The 21,588-nt window shown below is 40.5% G+C and overlaps 1 protein-coding gene across 15 annotated transcripts in view; it reads left to right on the forward strand.

Annotated features, from left to right (window-relative positions):
• Positions 1-21,588, forward strand: part of csnk1g1 (casein kinase 1, gamma 1) — a 69,539-nt gene that overhangs the window by 21,591 nt on the left and 26,360 nt on the right. For 8 of the 15 annotated variants that reach the window (XM_021573428.3, XM_021573399.3, XM_090209041.1 and 5 more), the window contains exons 5-6: positions 20,510-20,661; positions 20,790-21,024. In XM_021573428.3, coding sequence (XP_021429103.1) covers positions 20,510-20,661; positions 20,790-21,024 — 387 coding nt within the window. The remainder of the gene's footprint in view (positions 1-20,509; positions 20,662-20,789; positions 21,025-21,588) is intronic. The other 7 variants (XM_021573408.3, XM_036956469.2, XM_090209045.1 and 4 more) reach the window with 1 other exon arrangement.

Below are 21,588 nucleotides of genomic sequence, written 5' to 3' on the forward strand. Positions count from 1 at the left end.
TAGCCCCCCGACACATAAACTACTGCAGCATAAATACTGGAGGCTGAGACATGAGGGGTCAGGAGACACTGTGGCCCCATCCGAGGACACCCCCGGACAGGGCCAAAATATAATTAATTGTATGGCTGTAGTTGTATATGTTTTTAATATTTTTATAAGTCCGGTGATGGTGATCACCTTATTTTCAGAATATTATTCCAGTTCTATATAGGATGACTGCTTTCTGTTTGACACCCCCCCCCCCCATTCGCTGAAAACAGTTAGAGGGCATGTTGACGTTTATTGTCATGAATCTTGCCCTGGAGGCAGAACTGCGCAATTTCCGCTAGATGGGCCAGCTGCAAAGTCTAAACTGGCTATATTGTACCAATTCATGGAAACAAAAATGTGTTTTTTTGCACTTTAATCCAAGATTAGGGGTTAGGCATTCCGCTTAGCCGTGTGGTTAGTTTTAAAATCAGATTTGATGACTTTGGCTGTGCCAGCTAGTGGTCTGCAGACTTGCCTTCAGAACAGGATTCATGACTAAAAACAATAACCTGTTACAGGAAGTGCAGTCTGGTGTGACACAGCTTCCCGTGTTACCTTTGCATGCAAGCCATTGAAAGAAGCAGTGTTTACGCATAGTGTTACTGTAAGCACTGGGGGAAAGCAGATTTAGATCTCGAATATACGGTCTTGCACAAGTGGGTTGAGGTCATTTCCTCTTGGGTAGTGTTGGCTAAGCAAGTGTCATATCAATGAACTGATAAATTCATCAATGGGAACATCAGTCACATTTGTAATACAGAGTCAGCTAAGCAGTCGGGGAGAATTGAAAATTCCTAGGCGCAATATGCCAAAACTCTGGTATTGTTCATCCTATAACCTTTTCCATCTTTATAAATAGTGAGCCAACATGTTTTCGGCACTTTTATTTCCTTGACTGATTTTTCTCATCGCTTTCTGTTGTCCCTTTGCAGCAGGCATGGTGAACACTATGTTTGGAACATTGAATTGCAATACATTGAGAATCGAAATACATATCGTATCGACACCTAAGTATTGTGATATCATGTTGTGAGGTCCTTGGCAATTGCCAGCCCTTGTTCTCACTGGGTTTTAATAGTCCCTACTACTGCCTACAATAGCATACACTTCAAACACAGTGCCTACATACAGATGACACTGCCTCTACTTTCTTTACTCAATGGTAAAGGTTTTGTATGTGGGCCTGTGAGGGTATTGTGTCGCTGTAAAAGCTAGTCTGCAACCCATTCTGCCACACTGTGATTTTTATTTTATTTTTTGCCACACACTCCATTGATTTTCCCCGCCGTATCCCACTGCATGAGAAGTGAAAGTTGCATAACATGTCACTTGTGACTCATCTCCCGGCTTTGATCAGTAGCTTCGCCCGAGAGATCCTCACAGCTCCAGTGGAAGTTTAAACGGCAGTGTTTTCCTCTCTGCTGTGCAGCATTATAAATCACAGATTTCCCCATCAAAGCCTAAATCTCAGTAAAGCCTTTGCTTTTGAAAGCAATTTTGGAGTGAATAATACATGTTTGAGATATTGGTAGAAAGCTTGTGGCCTAAAAGTCCCACAGAGTATTTTATAGGGCTGTGACGATACCAGTATTGCAATGTCAACAAAAGAAAGGAGATGATCGTGGACTTCAGGAAACAGCAGGATAGGGAGCACCCCCAATCCACATTGATGTGACAGTAGTGGAGAAGGTGGAAAGTTAAGTTCCTCGGCGTACACATCAAGGAAAAACTGAAATGGTCCACCCACACAGACAGCGTCGTGAAGAAGGCGCAACAGCGCCTCTTCATTCTCAGAAGGCTGAAGAAATTTGGCTTGTCACCAAAATCACTCACAAACTTTTACAAATGCACAATCAAGAGCATCCTGTCGGGCTGTATCACCGCCTGGTATGGCAACCGCTCCGCCCACAACCGTAAGGCTCTCCAGAGGATAGTGAGGTCTGCACAACGCATCACCGGGGACAAACTACCTGCCCTCCAGGACACCTACACCACCCGATGTCACAGGAAGGCCAAAAAGATCATCAAGGACAACAATCACCCGAGCCACTGCCTGTTCACCCCGCTATCATCCAGAAGGCGAGGTCAGTACAGGTGCATCAAAGCAGGGACCGAGAGACTGAAAAACAGCTTCTCTCAAGTAGAGGTTGACCGATTATGATTTTTCAACGCCGATACCAATTACTGTAGGACCAAAAAAAAGCAGATACCGATTAATCGGCTTATTTTTTTTATTTAAAATAAACTTTTTTTTTTTTTTTGCCATGACAAATACAACTACTGAATGGCCACTTATTTTTACTTAATATAAAACATCAATAAAATCAATTTAGCCTCAAATAAATAATGAAACATGTTCATTTTGGTTTAAATAATGCAAAAACAAAGTGTTGGAGAAGAAAGTAATATGTGCCATGTAAAAAAGCTAACGTTTAAGTTCCTTGCTCATGAGAACATATGAAAGCTGATGGTTCCTTTTAACATGAGAGTTCAATATTCCCAGGTAAGAAGTTGTAGGTAATATAGTATTTATAGGACTATTTCTCTCTCTACCATTTGTATTTCATATACCTTTGACTATTGGATGTTCTTATAGGCACATTAGTATTGCCAGTGTAACTTCCGTCCCTCTCCTCGCCCCTACCTAGGCTCGAAACAGGAACACATTGACAACAGCCACCCTCGAAGCATCGTTATCCATCGCTCCACAAAAGCCACGGCCCTTGCAGAGCAAGGGGAACAACTACTTCAAGGTCTCAGAGCAAGTGATGTCAACGATTGAAATGCTATTAGCGTGCACCCCGCTAGCTAGCTAGCCATTTCACATTGGTTACGCCATCCTAATCTCGGGAGGTGATGGGCTTGAAGTCATAAACAGCTCAATGCTTGAAGCACAGCGAAGAGCTGCTGGCAAACGCAGTAAAGTGCTGTTTGAATGAATGCTTACGAGCCTGCTGCTGCCGACCATCGCTCAGTCGGACTGCTCTATCAAATCATAGACTTAATTATAACATAACACACAGATACGAGCCTTTGGTCATTAATATGGTCGAATCCGGAAGCTATCATTTCGAAAACAAAACATTTGATTCTTTCAGTGAAATACGGAACGGTTCCGTATTTTATCTAACGGGTGGCATCACTAAGTCTAAATATTGCTGTTACATTGTACAACCTTCAATGTTCTGTCATAATAATGTACAATTCTGGCAAATTAATTACGGTCTTTGTTAGGAATAAATTGACTTCACACAGTTCGCAACGAGCCAGGTGGCCCAAACTGCTGCATATACCCTGACTGCTTGCACGGAACGCAAGAGAAGTGACACAATTTCCCTAGTTATAACAGATTCATGTTAGCAGGCAATTTTAACTAAATATGCACGTTTAAAAATATATACTTGTGTATTGATTTTAAAGAAAGGCATTGATGTTTATGGTTAGGTACACATTAGTGCAAAGACGGTGCTTTTTTCGCAAATGCGCTTGTTAAATCACCCGTTTGGCGAAGTAGGCTGTGATTTGATGAGAAATTAACAGGCACCGCATCGATTATATGCAATGCAGGACACGCTAGATAACTACACGGTTGACGATATTACTAGTTTAACTAGTGATTATGTTAAAATTGATAGTTTTTTTATATGATAAGTTTAATGCTAGCTAGCAACTTCCCTTGGCTTCTTGCTGCCCTCGCGTAACAGGTAGTCAGCCTGCCATGCAGTCTCCTCGTGGAGTGCAATGTAAGGCAAGTGGTTAGAGCGTTGGACTAGTAAACGGAAGGTTGCAAAAACTAATCCCAGAGCTGACAAGGTAAAAATGTCGTTCTGCCCCTGAACAAGGCAGTTAACCCATCGTTCCTAGGCCGTCATTCAACATAAGAATGTGTTCTTAACTGACTTGCCTAGTTAAATTTTTAAAAATCGATGTCCAAAAATACCGATTGTTATGAACTTGAAATCGGCCCTAATTAACCGGCCATTCCGATTAATCGGTCGACCTCTAATCTCAAGACCATCAGACTGTTAAACAGCCATCACAAACATTGAGTGGTTGCTGCCAACATACTGACTCAAATCTCTAGCCACTTTAATAATTAAAAATTGGTTGTAATAAATGTATCACTAGTCACTTTAAACAATGCCAATTTATAAAAATTTTAGATACACTACATTACTCTTCTCATATGCATATACTGTACTCTATACCATCTACTACATCATGCCAATGCCGACCATCGCTCATCCATATATTTATATGTACATATTCATATTCACTCCTTTACACCTTTACACGTGTGTGTGTGTGTGTGTGTATAAGGTAGTTGTGGTGAAATTGTTAGATATTACCTCACGGTTGGAACTAGAAGCACAAGCATTTCGCTACACTCACATTAACATCTGCTAACCATGTATATGTGACCAATAAAATTTGATTTGAGTTTTTTTTATGGCAAAAGTAAAACACGAAGCAGATAACTCTTAGGTCTTTTAATCATATTATAATCATGTGTGTGTGTGTGTGTGTGTGTGTGTGTTTCATATATTCAACTTCTTAGATGCATTGATTTAAAACCAGAGACAACATCCTGGTGCTTTGTCACCCAGGAAAGGTAGAGGAGAAATGATAGAATCAAATGCTCACTGTGGTAAACACAAATTTATGTCGGTGTAATGAGGGGGGGAAAATTGTTAGTTATATATTGGGATTAGTGATGCACCGATATGACATTTTTGGCTGATACCGATATCCAATATTTTCCTTGCCCCCCAAAATATGTCATTTTAGCGGCCTTTTAAGCGTTCTAGTACCGTTAAATCGTTAACACAAACATGGACGAAGCGGTCTAAGGCACTGCATCTCAGTGTTGGAGGAGTCACTACAATCCCTGGTTCAAGTCCAGGCTGTATCACTTCCGGCAGTGATTGGGAGTCCCATAGGGCGGAGCACAATTGGCCCAGCGTTGTCCGGGTATGGCCGGGGTAGGCCGTCTTTGTAAAAAATGGTTGCTGGGGACGCCGATCCTTAAGATTAACTGACTTGCCTAGTTAAATAAAAGTTACACATACCACACTAACCAAACTGTTATTTTGTTGGCATTTACGTATGTCCCAATTACCAGTAAAACATAAGAAAAAACTATTTTGTTCACTTATTTGCTGTGCTGTTTCTTTGTTCAGTTTCATTCTCAACCAGGATTTCTATGGAAAGCTGTTTAGGTCTTTCCGTGTCAAATAAGCTTGTTCACCAATCAGGACCTGCATATGACTGCAGTTCACGAAATCATTGAACACGTTCATACATTTTCTACGTAGTTATTACACATTTGTCACAACGATTCATCGATATGTATGCTATGATGCTGGTGAAGTTGTCTTGCGCACCTACAGTGCTGGTCGTTAAAAAAAAAGCTAGCTAGCTAGCTCATGGATGCAAACTATCTGTTTCAGTAGCTGCAGCTAGCTAACTCTATAGCTAGGTGTCATCTAAAATAACCCTAATTTTAAGACCGTTCTTATTTGATTAATGGTGGTCAGACCATCCTATGTGAAGCTAGCCACAATAAGGATTAGCCACAATAGTGGACTTTGCTGTTAGCCTTCAAAATAAAAGTTTGTTATTCTACTATTTGTATTCATTTGCATCACGTACTTTTATTTTTAAGGAAAACTGTAAATTCCACTATTGTGCCTAATCCGTATTATGCCTAGCTTCACAACACAACCTCACTAGCAAGATTAAGCAGGCTGGCTGCTTATAACGTTAGCTTTGGGCAACAGGATTAAGTAGCTGGCTAGCTATTTATTAAAATGATCTGAAGTTCAATTTCAATTGGCGAACAACAATACTTACAAGGATTCCTAAATCATTGCTAAGAGTAATGAAAATGACTGCAGTTTCTAGTGGTTATTGTTTTCAGGCTGGTTGTATTGGTGCTAGTTAGGTACCAAGCTAAAGCTAACTACCCCAGAATTTGCGGTCGAACAAATGTGTTTACAATACCGCGTTGGTAATAAAGCAAATAGTGCACTTGGTAGTGTGTAACTGTACTCGACCAGTCGGCAAAAGCCAACATCACCCACGACAGAGAACGGTTGATTGTCAAGGGCAATGAATTCCATTATCTTGGCTATAAATGGACTTTGCCTTTGAGTTGTCTCGCTGAAATTCTTACACTTTCAAATGACTGCTTGTCTTGTTGACGACTCGAGCCACATGGCAGACATTGTGGGTTTAGGAAGGCTGTGTTGCACTTATAGTGCAACATTTTACGTGGCGTCATTACGTCATATTATATAGGTTTATTTGACGTCGGTTTTGCACATCGGCATTAAACTAGACATCGGCCGATACCAATGTTGGCATTTTTAGCTAATATTGTGTGATTCTGTTATGTTCACCGCTATATCGTGCATCCGTAGTTGGGTTATTATTTTTCACGATATATCAGATCTTTTAAAAATTTTGTGTTATCGTGTTGCCTCTAGTTTGCTGTACCTTCACCAAAACGCCAGTATTTCTCCTTCCTAGCTTGTTCTCCATCTTTTTAAATGGTGCGCCAATTTGTTTTCAGCATTTTTCTTTTCATGACTCTTGTCCCTATGCAGCAGACGTATGGTGAGCAATTGTTTACAACATCAAATCGCAATAAAATCAGTATCGAATCACAATACATACAATATATATTGCGATTTGACAATTCTGTATCGTGTTAATATTGTATTGGAAGGTCCCTGGCAATTCCCTGCCCTAGTGTTAATTTTTTTTTTTATAGGTATGGCATAGGATATAATGCACGATATGGGCAAAAAATTGAATTCCAATTTCTTTACTGACTTGACTCGCAATATACACTGAACAAAAAATAAACACTATGTAAATTGTTGGTTTCATGAGCTGAAATAAAAGATCCTAGATATTTTTCATGCGTACATGAAGCATATTTTTACATCCCTGTTAGTGAGCATCTCCACATCTGGCTTCAGACAGCTGTTGAAACTGTCGGTTTGCACAACCAAAGAATTCCTGCACATGCTGTCAGAAACAGTCTCAGGGAAGCTCATCTGCGTGTTCATCGTCCTCAACAGGGTCTTGACCTGATTGCAGTTCGATGTTGTAACCGACTTCAGTGGGTAAATGCTGACTTTCGATGGCCACTGGCACACTGGAGAAGTGGGCTCTGCTTGGATGAATCCCGTTTTCAATTGGCAGATGGCAGACAGCTTTTTATGGAGTTGCATGGGCAAGCGATTTGCTGATGTCAACGTTGTGAAGAGTGCCCCATGGTCGTGGTGGTGTTATAATATGGGCAGGCATAAGCTACGGCCAAAGAACACAATTGCATTTTATCAGTTGCAATTTGAATGCACAGAGATAGTGATGAGATCCTGAGGCCCATTGTCATCCCATTCATCCGCCGCCATCACCTCATATTTCAGCATGATAATGCAAGGCCCCATGTCGCAAGGATCTTAACACAATTCCTGCTGTAAATGTCCCAGTTCCATGGCCTACATACTCACTAGACATGTCACCCATTGAGCGTGTTTGGGATGCTCTGGATAGATGTGTACGACAGCGTGTTCCAGTTCCCATCTATATCCAGCAACTTCTCACAGCCATTGAAGAGGAGTGGGACAACATTCCACAGGCCACAATCAACTCCATGCGAAGGACTTGTCACGCTGCTTGTGGCAAATGGTGGTCACACCACATATTGACTGTGACCAACTGATGCAGATCTGTTTTCTTAGATGTGAAATCCATAGATTAGTGCCTAATGAATTTATTTCAATTTATTTATTTCCTTAAAGGAACTCCAACAATTAAAGATTTTACTTTAATGTTGCGGTTTATATTTTTGTTCAGTGTAGATCAAAACGCTTGTGTGAATGAGAGAAGACGATCTCAGTCATTCCCAAGCAACCGTTTCCAACAAATACTTTACAACTGTAAAACATTACCATGTCATCACACACTCTGGCTACTAGATATTGGCAAAAAATCTAACGCATCATTTTTTTAGGATCTAATTTTTAAAAAAACTGGAGAGCTGCATTTGACCTAACTGCATTGTTCTTGACTGCATTTGACCTAACTGCATTGTTCTTGACTGCATTTGACCTAACAGCAAGGAGGAGGAACTGTGCTACTTGATTGATGGGGGCTGGGCTTGGTGTGTGTGTGGGAAGCAGCTGTAAGAGGGGGAAAACGGAGGGAACTATAAAACTTATGTTATACGCGGCTGAGTGACGTTTACAAATAATTATTGCGGGCAATATCCATATCGCATGCAAATCTGTGAATTTGATAAATTGTGCAGCCCTAATCCACCTAATTTTCAAACGCTTTTAAAACATGGAAACTGTGGATACAACTTGCTCTGCGCACGTGTATTATATTGTTTTGTTTGGCATTTTACCCACTTCTCCCCAATTTCGTGATATCCAATTACGGTCTTGTCTCATCGCTGCAACTCCCCAATGGGCTCGGGAAAGGCGAAGGTTGAGTCATGCGTCCTCCAAAACATGACCCACCAAGCCGCTCTGCTTCTTAACACCTGCTCGCTCAAATCGGAAGCCAGCCACACCAATGTGTCGGGGGAAACGCTGTTTAACTGACTGAAGTCAGCTTGCGGGAGCACTACCCTCCACATGTAGTCGCTAGAGTGCGATGAGCCAAGGAAAGCACCTGGTATGAGGAAGAACTCCATAACTGATCCAAATAGTTTCCCTATCAGACAGGCTAGTTGCAGTTATTTCAAAAATAAATATGCGTTCAAAACGCCAGGCTTATGAGCAGTTATTCAAATGACATAGAATACTCATTGCAGTTTCCAGCCTAGAAAAGTTTTGTACTCACTTGAAAACATTAACATTCTAAATTACTTACGTGTTGTAGCCTAGGTAGGGTATATTTCTTGTCCATAAAAAACTGAAACAATAGGGTAGCTTTTTGAGCTGCGTACACAGGGGCTGGGAGGGAGCGTATAGGTGTAGCCTAGGCTACCTATGATTTTCGTTATCTGCACGCGCATACATACATGCATACATACATACATACATGCATACAGTTGAAGTCGGAAGTTTTTATACACTTTAGGTTGGCGTTAGTAAGACTCGTTTTTCAACCACTCAAGTCATTTTTCCAACAATTGTTTACAGATAGATTATTTCACTTATAATTCACTGTCACAATTCCAGTGGGTCAGAAGTTTACACAACATCTTAGAGAATTCCAGAAAATTATGTAATGGCTTTAGACGCTTCTGATAGGCCAATTTACCTAATTTGAGTCAATTGGAGGTGTACCTGTGGATGTATTTCAAGGCCTTACCATCAAACTCAGTGCTTGACATCATGGAAAAATCAACCAAGACGTTCAGAAAAAATGTGTAGAGATGTGTAGACTAAATTGATATTCTTTGTATTATATTAAGTGTTAATTCAGTATTGTAATTGGCACTATTACAAATGTGTGTGTGTATATAGTATATACAGTGCCTTGCGAAAGTATTCGGCCCCCTTGAACTTTGCAACCTTTTGCCACATTTCAGGCTTCAAACATAAAGATATAAAACTGTATTTTTTTGTGAAGAATCAACAACAAGTGGGACACAATCATGAAGTGGAATGACATTTATTGGATATTTCAAACTTTTTTAACAAATCAAAAACTGAAAAATTGGGCGTGCAAAATTATTCAGCCCCCTTAAGTTATTACTTTGTAGCGCCACCTTTTGCTGCGATTACAGCTGTAAGTCGCTTGGGGTATGTCTCTATCAGTTTTGCACATCGAGAGACTGAAATTTTTTCCCATTCCTCCTTGCAAATCAGCTCGAGCTCAGTGAGGTTGGATGGAGAGCATTTGTGAACAGCAGTTTAGTTCTTTCCACAGATTCTCGATTGGATTCAGGTCTGGACTTTGACTTGGCCATTCTAACACCTGGATATGTTTATTTTTGAACCATTCCATTGTAGATTTTGCTTTATGTTTTGGATCATTGTCTTGTTGGAAGACAAATCTCCGTCCCAGTCTCAGGTCTTTTGCAGACTCCATCAGGTTTTCTTCCAGAATGGTCCTGTATTTGGCTCCATCCATCTTCCCATCAATTTTAACCATCTTCCCTGTCCCTGCTGAAGAAAAGCAGGCTCAAACCATGATGCTGCCACCACCATGTTTGACAGTGGGGATGGTGTGTTCAGCTGTGTTGCTTTTACGCCAAACATAACGTTTTGCATTGTTGCCAAAAAGTTCAATTTTGGTTTCATCTGACCAGAGCACCTTCTTCCACATGTTTGGTGTGTCTCCCAGGTGGCTTGTGGCAAACTTTAAACAATACATTTTATGGATATCTTTAAGAAATGGCTTTCTTCTTGCCACTCTTCCATAAAGGCCAGATTTGTGCAATATACGACTGATTGTTGTCCTATGGACAGAGTCTCCCACCTCAGCTGTAGATCTCTGCAGTTCATCCAGAGTGATCATGGGCCTCTTGGCTGCATCTCTGATCAGTCTTCTCCTTGTATGAGCTGAAAGTTTAGAGGGACGGCCAGGTCTTGGTAGATTTGCAGTGGTCTGATACTCCTTCCATTTCAATATTATCGCTTGCACAGTGCTCCTTGGGATGTTTAAAGCTTGGGAAATCTTTTTGTATCCAAATCCGACTTTAAACTTCTTCACAACAGTATCTCGGACCTGCCTGGTGTGTTCCTTGTTCTTCATGATGCTCTCTGCGCTTTTAACGGACCTCTGAGACTATCACAGTGCAGGTGCATTTATACGAAGACTTGATTACACACAGGTGGATTGTATTTATCATCATTAGTCATTTAGGTCAACATTGGATCATTCAGAGATCCTCACTGAACTTCTGGAGAGAGTTTGCTGCACTGAAAGTAAAGGGGCTGAATAATTTTGCACGCCCAATTTTTCAGTTTTTGATTTGTTAAAAAAGTTTGAAATATCCAATAAATGTCATTCCACTTCATGATTGTGTCCCACTTGTTGTTGATTCTTCACAAAAAAATACAGTTTTATATCTTTATGTTTGAAGCCTGAAATGTGGCAAAAGGTCGCAAAGTTCAAGAGGGCCGATTACTTTTGCAAGGCACTGTATATATATTTAAAAATCGGCCAATTTAATCGGTTTTGGTCCTCCAATAATCGATGTCGGCGTTGAGAAATCATAATCGATTGACCTGTAGTCTGAACCAATATCTGCGTTAGAGACCTCGTGAAGGGTCTTGTTACCTCCTTATTAGTATGTAGCTGTGCAGTAGGATGCGTTGATCAGGTGTATGTCTGTAAAACAATTAACCTTTCCCCTAGTGTGTATGCTCACCAACACTTTTGAGTTATGAAGCCTATAGTTTATCATAGAAGTTATTGGCTTGGTGGATAGACGGGGCTTTAACTTTGACAACTAACGTTATCAACAGAACTAGTTTACTAGTAAGTCTAGCAAACTTGAATTAAATAAATATAAAATTACTCTTACCTATACTCTTATACTTGTTTTCTTGACTTTTTATATTGTATTAATTGACTTTAAAAAAAAAATATATATATATATATACATACATACATTTCTTTGGCAAGTTTTCCACCTGCTGTCGGGTAGGAACGTGGACGTAGAATCTGTCACTTCCGTTGTTTTGGCTGTGTCCATTGTAACGTTTGAAATGAGGTGGATAGAATGCCAACTAAATTGTGTGTGAAATCTTTTTAATTTTTTTTTTTGATTGGTTGCGTGTCTCTGGAGAAGCTGACATTTGCTTCTGTGACTGAATTTATTTTCCCCACACATTTCAAAAGATTAAGAACTCTCATGGCATTAGCAGATTTATATCCCGCCTCTGCTTAAAGTTAATGGACTCTGAGTCCTGTTGCTGTTTTCACCCTTGCAGGACTTGGTGAAAACATGGCTTAAAAACACATTGGTTTAGGGAGAGGAAGGGGGAAGGTAAAATCGCACTTGTGTGTAGAGGGGAACTGCCGTTAGCCTATGCTTTGACATGTAGAAGTCAGGAGAACATGTGGCCATTTGCTATTGTGACGTCATCTTTTCCCAAACATGACATAGAGAGAGGGCATTCAGGACCACCAGGCTTTTCTCAGGTCATAATAGAGAGTAGAGGCCCACTCTTTGTAAAACTTTTTTTTTATTTCTCACTTTCTTTCTCTGAAGGTGAATATTCTTAATACTTACGCCACCATGCTGTCTCGTTTTGTTTGTGGTGCTGAGAATAAAAGCCCTGTTAAGCTCATTATACAAGTTAATTTTGGCATTAGGCGGCAGGTAGCCTAGCGGTTAAGAGTTTTGGTCCAGTAACCCAAAGGTTGCTGCTTCGAATCCCAGAGCCGACTAGGTGAAAAATCTGTCGACGTGCCCTTGAGCAAGGCACTTAACCTTAATCACTTCTGCAAGTCACTCTGTATAAGAGCATCTGCTAAATGACTAAAATGTGAATGTTTTAAAAATGCAGTACTTTTTTTATCTTGCATACTCACCCCAATAAAGTCACTGATGCACCAGTATCATTCCCGGAACCCCAATGTCTAGGATACTGCTGCACTACTCCAGTCAGTCCAGAATAACGTAGTTGTGCTGTACAGATGAGTGTTCCCTCTTCTCCTGGGACCCAGCAATTCATTTTTGTCCTCAAGTGGACATCAGTTCTTGGTCCGAATCCGAGGCCATACAAGCCACTGTATTAAGTCCTGTTGTCCCTTTGAGAGGACATTCTTGGCTTTTCAATGACATCACGTGTGGAGGTGTGACCTTGACAATTTTATCTTCCTGGTTCCTAAAAAAAATGGCTGCCTTCAAAATTAGCACATTTTGTGGAAATTTGAAAATTACAATTTGTATTTACAATTTGTGAGTTTGATATTAAAATGATTTATAGGAAGTGAATATCTCAGGAATGGTTAAGTGAGTTGTCACCTACTGTACCCATTGTTTGTAATGTAATTTGTTTTGGACAATTATGCACTTAAAGTGTGTGTGCATACGTACAGTTGAAGTTGGAAGTTTACACTTAGGTTGGAGTCATTAAAACCCGTTTTTCATTCATACATAAATATTTCACATTCTTAAAATAAAGTGGTGATCCTAACTGACCAAAGGCGGAATTTTTACTAGGATTAAATGTCAGGAATTGTGAAAAACTGAGTTTAAATGTATTTGGCTACGGTGTATGTAAACATCTGACTTCAACTATACATACATACATACATACATACATACATACATACATACATACATACATACATACATACATACATACATACATACATACATGCATGCATACAGTTGAAGTCGGAAGTTTACATACACCTTAGCCAAATACATTTAAACTCAGTTTTAGCACATCCCCCTTTTTCCTCCAAACATAACGATGGCCAAACAGTTACATTTTTGTTTCCTCAGACCAGAGGATATTTCTACAAAAAGTATGATCTTTGTCCCCATGTGCAGTTGCAAAGCATAGTCTGGCTTTTTTATGGTGGTTTTGGAGCAGTGGCTTCTTCCTTGCTGAGCGGCCTTTCAGGTTATGTCGATATAGGACTCGTTTCACTGTGGATATACAGTGAGGGGAAAAAGTGTTTGCCCACTGACACAGAAATTATCAGTCTAATTTTAATGGTAGGTTTATTTGAACCGTGAGAAACAGAATAACAACAAACAAATCCAGAAAAACCCATGTCAAAAAAGTAATACATTGATTTGCATTGACCCCCTCTCAATCAGAAAGATTTCTGGCTCCCAGGTGTCTTTTTTATACAGGTAACGAGCTGAGATTAGGAGCACACTCTTAAAGGGATCTCAGTTTGTTACCTGTATAAAGACAGCTGTCCACAGAAGCAATCAATCAGATTCCAAACTCTCCACCATGGCCAAGACCGAAGAGCTCTCCAAGGATGCCAGGGACAAGAATGTAGACCTACACAAGGCTGGAATGGGCTACGGCAAGCAGTTTGGTGAGAAGGTGACAACAGTTGGTGTGATTGTTTGAAAATGGAAGAAACACAAAAGAACCGTCAATCTCCCTCTGCCTGGGGCTCCATGCAAGAATTCACCTCGTGGAGTTACAATGATCATGATAACGGTGAGGAATCAGCCCAGAACTACACGGGAGGATCTTGTCAATGATCTCAAGGCAGCTGGGACCATAGTCACCAAGAAAACAATAGGTAACACACTACGCCGTGAAGGACTGAAATCCTGATGCGCCCGCAAGGTCCCCCTGCTCAAGAAAGCACATATACATTCCCGTCTGAAGTTTGCCAATGAACATCTGAATGATTCAGAGAAAAACTGGGTGAAAGTGCTGTGGTTAGATGAGACTAAAATAGAGCTCTTTGGCATCTTCTCAACTCGCCGTGTTTGGAGGAGGAATGCTGCCTATGACCCCAAGAACACCATCCCCACCGTCAAACATGGAGTTGGAAACATTATGTTTTGGGGGTGTTTTTCTGCTAAGGGGACAGGACAACTTCGCCGCATCAAAGGGACGATGAACGGGCCATGTACCGTCAAATCTTTGGTGAGCACCTCCTTCCCTCAGCCAGGGCATTGAAAATGGGTCGTGGATGGGTATTCCAGCTTGACAATGACCCAAAACACACGGCCAAGGAAACGAAGGAGTGGCTCAAGAAGAAGCACATTAAGGTCCTGGAGTGCGCTAGCCAGTCTACAGATCTTAATCCCATAGAAAATCTGTGGAGGGAGCTGAAGGTTCAAGTTGCCAAACGTCAGCCTTAACCTTAATGACTTGGAGAAGATCTGCAGAGAGGAGTGGGACAAAATCCCTCCTGAGATGTGCAAACCTGGTGGCCAACTACAAGAAACATCTGACCTCTGTGATTGCCAACAAGGGTTTTGCAGAGGGGTCAAATACTTATTTCCCTCATTAAGATGCAAATCAATTTATAACATTTTTGACATGCGGTTTCTGGATTTTTTGGTTATTTTGTCTCTCACTGTTCAAGTAAACTTACCATTAAAATTATAGACTGATCATTTCTTTGTCAGTGGGCAAACGTACAAAATCAGCAGGGGATCAAATAATTTTTTCCCTCACTGTAGATCCTTTTGTACCTGTTTCCTCCAGCATCTTCACAAGGTCCTTTGCTGCTGTTCTTGGATTGATTTCTGAGGTCTTGGCTGATTTCTTTAGATTTTCCCATGATGTCAAGCAAAGAGCCACTGAGTTTGAAGGTAGGCCTTGAAATACATCCACAAAGTACACCTCCAATTGACTCAAATTAGCCTACCAGAAGCTTCTAAAGCCATGACACAATTTTCTGGAGTTTTCCGTGCTGTTTGAAAGGCACAGTCAACTTAGTGTATGTAAACTTCTGACCCCCTGGAATTGTGATACAGTAAATAATAAGTGAAATAGATGTACTAACCGACTTGCCAAAATTATAGTTTGTTAACAAGAAATTTGTGGAGTGGTTGAAAAATGAGTTTTAATGACTACATCTGAAGTGTATGTAAACTTCCGACTTCAACTGTACATGCTGTAATTGTAAACGTCCACAAGCATACATACATTCTTACTAACTGTCGACCGATTTAATCGGAATGGCCGATTAATTAGGGCCGATTTCAAGTTTTCATAACAATCGGAAATCGGTATTTTTGGGCGCCCATTTTGCCTATTTATTTTAAAAAAATATATATATAAAAATTGTTTATATACCTTTTTAACTAGGCAGGTCAGTTAACACATTCTTATTTTCAATGACGGCCTAGGAAGGGTGGGTTAACTGCCTTGTTCAGGGGCAGAACAACAGATTTTCACATTGGATCCCCCGAGCTGACAATCTTCCAACCTTCCAGTTAACTAGTCCAACGCTCTAACCACCTGCCTCTCGTTGCACTCCACAAGGAGCCGGCCTGTTACGCGAATGCAGTAGAATCCAAGCTAAGTTGCTAGCTAGCATTAAACTTATCTTATAAAAAAACAATCAATCATAATCACTAGTTATAACTACACATGGTTGATATTACTCGTTTATCTAGTGTGTCCTGCGTTGCATATAATCGATGCAATGCTGGGGGATGATTTAACAAAAGCGCATTTGTGAAAAAAGCACAATCGTTGGACGTCTGTACCTAACCATAAACACCAATGCCTTTCTTAAAATCAATACTCAGAAGTATATATTTTTAAACCTGCATATTTAGCTATAAGAAATCTAGGTTAGCAGGCAATATTAACCAGGTGAATTTGTCACTTCTCTTGCATTCATTGCACGCAGAGTCAGTGTATATGCAACAGTTTGGGCAGCCTGGCTCATTGCGAACTAATTTGCCAGAATTTTACACAATTATGACATAACATTGAAGGTTGTGCATTGTAACAAGTAAATTTAGACTTAGGGATGCCACCCGTAAGATAAAATACCGAACGGTTCTGTATTTCACTGAAATAATAAACGTTTTGTTTTTGAAATGATAGTTTCCGGAGTCGACCATATTAATGACCAAAGGCTCGTATTTTTGTGTGTTATTATGTTATAATTAAGTCTATGATTTGATAGAGCAGTCTGACTGAGCGATGGTCTGCAGCAGCAGGCTCGTAAGCATTAATTCAAACAGCACTTTAGCTCGTTTTGCCAGCAGCTCTTCGCAAGCACAGCGCTGTTTATGACTTCAAGCCTATCAGCCTAATGACTGGTGTAACCGATGTGAAATGGCTAGCTAGTTAGCGGGTTGCACGCTAATACTTTTTCAAACGTCACTCGCTCTGAGACTTAGTTATTCCCCTTGCTCTGCAAGGGCCGTGGCTTTTGTGGAGCGATGGGTAACGCTGCTTCGAGTGTGGCTGTTGTCGATGTGTTCCTGGTTCGAGCCAAGGTAGGGGCGAGGAGAGGGATGGAAGCTATACATTTACACTGGTAATACTAAAGTACCTATAAGAACATCCAATAGTCAAAGGTATATGAAATACAAATGGTATAGAGAGAAATAGTCCTATAAATACTATATTAACTATAACCTAAAACCTCTTACCTTGGAATATTGAAGTCTCATGTTAAAAGGAACCACCAACTTTCATATGTTCTCATGTTCTGAGCAAGGAACTCAAACGTTAGCTTTTTTACATGGCACTTTTCCGTCTTTATTTGAGACTAAATTGATTTTTATTGATGTTTTATATTAAGTTAAAATACGTGTTCATTCAGTATTGTTGTAATTGTCATTATTACAAATAAAGAATAAAAAATAGTCCGATTTATAATCGGTATCAGCTTTTTTTGGTCCTCCAATAATCGGTATCAGGGTTGAAAAATCATCTGTCGGCCTCTAATACATACAGTACCTGTCAAAAGTTGACACGCCTACTCATTCAACAAGTTTTCTTTGTTTTTACTATTTTCTACATTGTATAATAATAGTGCAGTCATCAAAACTCTGAAATAACACACGTGGAATCATGTAACCAATTAAGTGTTAAACAAATGTTTCATATTCTTCAAAGTAGCCACCCTTGTCTTGACAGCACACACTTGGCGTTCTCTCAACCTTCTTCACCTCGAATGCTTTTCTAAGTCTTAAAGTAGTTCCCACATAAGCTGAGCACTTGTTGGCTGCTTTTCCTTCACTCTGCGGTCCAAGTCATCCCAAACCATCTCAACTGGGTTGAGGTCGGGTGATTGTGGAGGCCAGGTCATCTGATGCAGCATTCCATCACTCTTTCTTGGTCAAATATCTCTTACACAGCCTGGAGGTGTGTTGGATCATTGTCCTGTTGAAAAACAAATAGTCATGCTAAGTGCAAACCAGATGGGATGGCGTCTCGCTCCTGAATGCTGTGGTAGCCATGGTGGTTAAGTGTGCCTTGAATTCGAAATTAATCACTGACAGTGTCACCAGCAAAGCACCCTCACATCATCACACCACCTCCATGCTTCACGGTGGGAACCACACATGCAGAGATCATCTGTTCACCTACTCTTCTTCTCACAAAGACACGGCGGTTGGAACCAATAATCTCAAATTTGTACTCAACAGACCAAAGAGCCAGTTTCATCATAGCGCTTGATGGTTTTTGTTTGACTGTTCTTGACATTTTCTGGATTGGCTGACCATGTCTTAAATTAATGATGGACTGTCTTTTCTCTTTGCTTATTTGAGCTGCTCTTGCCATAATATGGACTTAGCCCTATTTGGTTAAAGACCCTCTTCTGTGTATTACTCCTTTGTCACAGCAACTGATTGTCTCAAGCGCATTAAGGACATCCCACGAATTAACAAGGAACACATGTTAATTGAAATGCATTCCAGGGTGGCTACTTTTTGAAGAATCAAAAATATATTTTGATTTAACACTTTTTTTTTTGGTTGCTACGTGATTCCATATGTGTTCTTTCATCGTTTTGATGTCTGCACTATTATTCTACAATGTATAACATAGTAAAAATAACTTGAGTAAGTGTGTCAACTTTTGACTGGTGCTAATATATATTAAAAAAATTGTACACTGATTTTTTTTCTTCACCCCAAACATTTTGGGGGTTTCGTTTCTCAGGAGGCTATGGTATCTTTTTGGGGCGCTTATGCTATGTAGTTAGCTAGCCTCTCTTGTCCCAAAAAACTTCCAATCTTTTTTGTGACCAGGATGCAAAATAGGTTAACAATGGCAGTCATTTAGTTTGCTGGATCAACCTAAGCCCAGTGTCAACAGAGCTGCCATGTTTTTTTCCAAATGGGTGACCTCACCTTGAAGTGTATCAGAATTCACAACCGCATGAGGACTCATTCATTTTCCTGGTGGTTGAAGCATTTCAGTGATGTCCTCCTGAAGCACTCTTAAGTAACATTTAAGTTATCATAAGGAACTTTTAGCCTAGACACCACAATTAGTGACTAAAATGTGCTAGTTCAAGGGGATATATCTGAAATCCACCCTCGCTCCTGTACTACTGATAAACGCACAAGCTCACCCACCGTACTCGTCCAGAGCCTTTTTTGAGAGGGCAAATCGCTCATTTTGTTGCTGGGCTCAGCTCGTTCAAGAAACCCCACACCAGTGATGTTATTGTCAGGTTGTAATCCCAACAGATTTATCCACTCTAGAATTCCCAAATTGTATCCCTCCACCCCATGCATTTATCAGCTTGCAGCAAGCTTCTCCGTTCTTAATAGGTTTTAGCAGAAATTCTCCTCTACTGTCGAATTGTTTTGCGCTACTGGCTATGGAAATTGGAGGTTCTAGTTGAGTTTCATGACCCTTGTTATTAGCTTCCCCAGGTTCCTCTGGGCAGCATCCCCCTCTGTTCCTCCTGAGATGGATACAGCAGATGGCCTCCAATGGCTGAAACATACAATTCAGTACAACACTCTGCGACGTGACAAAGCCCAACCTAACAGCTTCGGCCTTCTTTAGTTGCCACCTGTGAAGTGCTGAGACGAGCAGTAGTTATAATTTGCAGAAGTCCTGCATGTGACTAGGACAAACTATATTTAAAAAACATATAAATGCAACATGTAAAGTGTTGGTCCCATGTTTCATGAGCCAAAATAAAACATACCAAAGATTTTTCATACGCACAAAAAGCGTTTTCCTCTCAAATGTTTTGTCAATTTGTTTACATCCCTAGTAGTGAGCATTTCTCCTTTGTCAAGACGTGTGGCATATCAAGAAGCTGATTAAACAGCATGATCATTACACAGGTGCACTTTGTGCTGGGGACAGTAAAAGGCTACTCTAAAATGTGTAGTTTTGTCACACAACACAGTGCCACAGATGTCTCATTTTGAGGGAGCGTACAATTGGCATGCTGACTGCAGGAATGTCCACCAGAGCTGCTGCCAGAGAATTTAATGTTATATTCTCTACCATAACCCGTTTCCAATGTTTTAGAGAATTTGGCAGTACATCTAACTGGCCTCACAACCGCAGACCATGTGTATGGCATCGTGTGGGTGAGCGGTTTGCTGATATCAACGTTGTAAACAGAGTGCCCCGTGGTGGCAGTGGGGGTTATGGTATGGGCAGGCATAAGCTACCAGCAACGAACACAATTGCATTTTATCTATGCCAATTTAAATGTACAAAAATTCCATGATGAGATCCTGAGGTCTGTTGTGAGAACTTAATAAAAAAAAATATCAAATCATCTTTGACAAACAGATGCATATCTGTATTCCCACTCATGTGAAATCCATTCATTAGGTCCTAATTCCTTTATTTGACTGATTTCCTCAAATGAGCTGTTACTCAGTAGAATCTATGAAATTGTTGCATATTATATTTGTGTTCATTATAATTACAGGTAGAGCATCAAATGGGCATGTGAAGTCTACTGCAACGCCCTCACGCATATACAAAAAAAATATGGAACACCCTGCATAATCTGAACTCCAAATTATGCTTATCATATGATTATCAACTGATAAGTGGATTCAGTTTAAATGAACTTCTCTCTAAATCAAATTCCCTCTATCTTTCTCTCTCAGCAGAGGGTCTTCCTCAGGTCTTCTACTTTGGGCCATGTGGGAAATACAATGCCATGGTTTTGGAGCTGCTGGGTCCCAGTCTAGAAGACCTCTTTGACCTCTGTGACAGGACCTTCTCTCTTAAGACCGTTTTGATGATGGCTATTCAGCTGGTAAGTTCAGTTAGCATCCAAATGATGAAGAATCTTATTTTCATTAATTATATGCGTGTTCTGATTGTATTTGCCATTGTGTCCACTTGTGCATCTGTTTGACTGTCACACACTTCTCCACTCCTCAGCTCTCCCGGATGGAGTACGTCCACTCCAAGAACCTCATCTACCGAGACGTGAAGCCAGAGAACTTCCTCATCGGACGGCAGGGGCACAAGCAGGAGCACATCATCCACATAATCGACTTTGGCCTGGCCAAAGAGTACATCGACCCCGAGACCAAAAAACACATCCCCTACAGGGAACACAAGAGCCTCACAGGGACCGCCCGCTACATGTCTATTAACACCCACTTAGGAAAAGGTAGGGCTACAGTACTGCTCCACTCTACCACACAATTTAACTTGTCGCCTCAACTTCCCTGAGTGGTACTTACATGGATACAGTATAGGCTGCTCTCTCATATTTGATTGGTTGAACTCTACAATTTGAAGGGCATTGCCTTTGAGATTTTTGTAACCTGTGGACATACAGTGCATTCGGAAAGCAGTCAGACCCCTGGACATTTCCCACATTTTGTTACATTACAGCCTTATTCTAAAATTGATTAAATAATTTTTTTCTCACCAATCTACACACAATACCCCATAATGATAAAGTAAAAACAGGTTTTTAGGAATGTGTGCAAATGTATTACAAATAAGAAACAGATTATTTTTACACAAGATTTCTGACACTTTGCTATGAGACTCGAAATTGAGCTCAGGTGCATCCTGATTCCATTGATCATCCTTGAGATGTTTCTACAACTTGATTGGTCCACCTGTTGGAAATTCAATTGATTGGTCATGATTTGGAAAGGCACACATCTGTCTATATAAGGTCCAACATTTGACAGTGCATGTCAGAGCAACAACCAAGCCATGA

Source organism: Oncorhynchus mykiss, chromosome 2, assembly GCF_057628025.1.
Source record: "Oncorhynchus mykiss isolate SJ-2025 chromosome 2, ASM5762802v1, whole genome shotgun sequence".
NCBI classification, from domain to species: domain Eukaryota; kingdom Metazoa; phylum Chordata; class Actinopteri; order Salmoniformes; family Salmonidae; genus Oncorhynchus; species Oncorhynchus mykiss.